At 32.2% G+C, this 1,049-nt stretch overlaps 1 protein-coding gene across 1 annotated transcript in view; it reads right to left on the bottom strand.

The window, feature by feature from the left end:
* Positions 1-458: 458 nt before the first annotated feature.
* Positions 459-1,049, bottom strand: part of LOC140919464 (uncharacterized) — a 1,176-nt gene continuing 585 nt past the window's right edge. Inside the window, exon 3 of the mRNA XM_073365484.1 lies at positions 459-986. Within this exon, the coding sequence (XP_073221585.1) occupies positions 459-986 (528 nt within the window). The remainder of the gene's footprint in view (positions 987-1,049) is intronic.

Below are 1,049 nucleotides of genomic sequence, written 5' to 3' on the forward strand. Positions count from 1 at the left end.
ATTTTTGATATGTTGTGCTTAAATGAGTAATTAAATTTATGATTATATTTTTCTATAAAATAATAGTATTTAGTGTACACATTTTAAAGTCTAAGATTTTAGGCGATTCTACGTGCATATATGCATTTGTAACTAATTTGATGTATTCTTGTATGTTGACTAATGTTAAGTGTTCACATAATTATATTTAATTATTTTTAAATATATTAATAAATTATTTTATAAAAAATTATCTTGAGACATTAGTAATATTGATATTGATTTTCTTTGTTTTTATGTAGTTGTTACGGTATGATGATTTTATACATATTTATTTTGATTTAGAAATTATTACAAATTGTTGATGTTATATTTATTTATTTGATCATTTCGACTATTCTATACTATAGTTATTTTTGTGATCATCACAGTTTTGATTAAAATTAGATTTATCTATGTTAAGGAAAAATAATATTATGTTAAAATGAGTATTTTGGAGAAAACGTTTCTACGCGGACACAGTTGGCAGATAGCCAATCCATACCAAGAATCACATCAACCAGACGCAAAGGTAAACACACTAAGTCAACTCGGAAGTCCCTTCCACAGACATGGATAGAAATGTCAAGACAAACACTAGAGGTATCAACAAAATCACTAGTTGGGGTATTCACAATCAAATCATATCGTAAACAAGATACAGGTAGTCCTAAACGTCTAACACAGTCAAGAGAAACAAAGGAATGAGTGGCACCACAATCAAATAGTACAAATAAAGGAGTATCACTTATGAGACATGTACCTTGGATCAAGTTGTCTTTCTCAGACGCTCCTGCACCACTGAGGGCAAAGACTCTTCCATTAGATTTAGGTCGGCTGGCTTGGGAACTCTGGTTTCTAGGCTGTGGAGTCTTCCTTGGGTAGGGGCATGTGGTGCTAATGTGGCCTTGTTGTTGACAATTAAAACAAGTAACTCCAGCATCTCTACATTCGTATGCCATGTGACCCTGCTTACCACACATGTGACATCAGATAGGAGTAGCTGGATCACCATTATAACCATGGTTGTT

The sequence above is a fragment of the Cicer arietinum genome, chromosome 2, assembly GCF_000331145.2.
Source record: "Cicer arietinum cultivar CDC Frontier isolate Library 1 chromosome 2, Cicar.CDCFrontier_v2.0, whole genome shotgun sequence".
NCBI lineage: Eukaryota > Viridiplantae > Streptophyta > Magnoliopsida > Fabales > Fabaceae > Cicer > Cicer arietinum.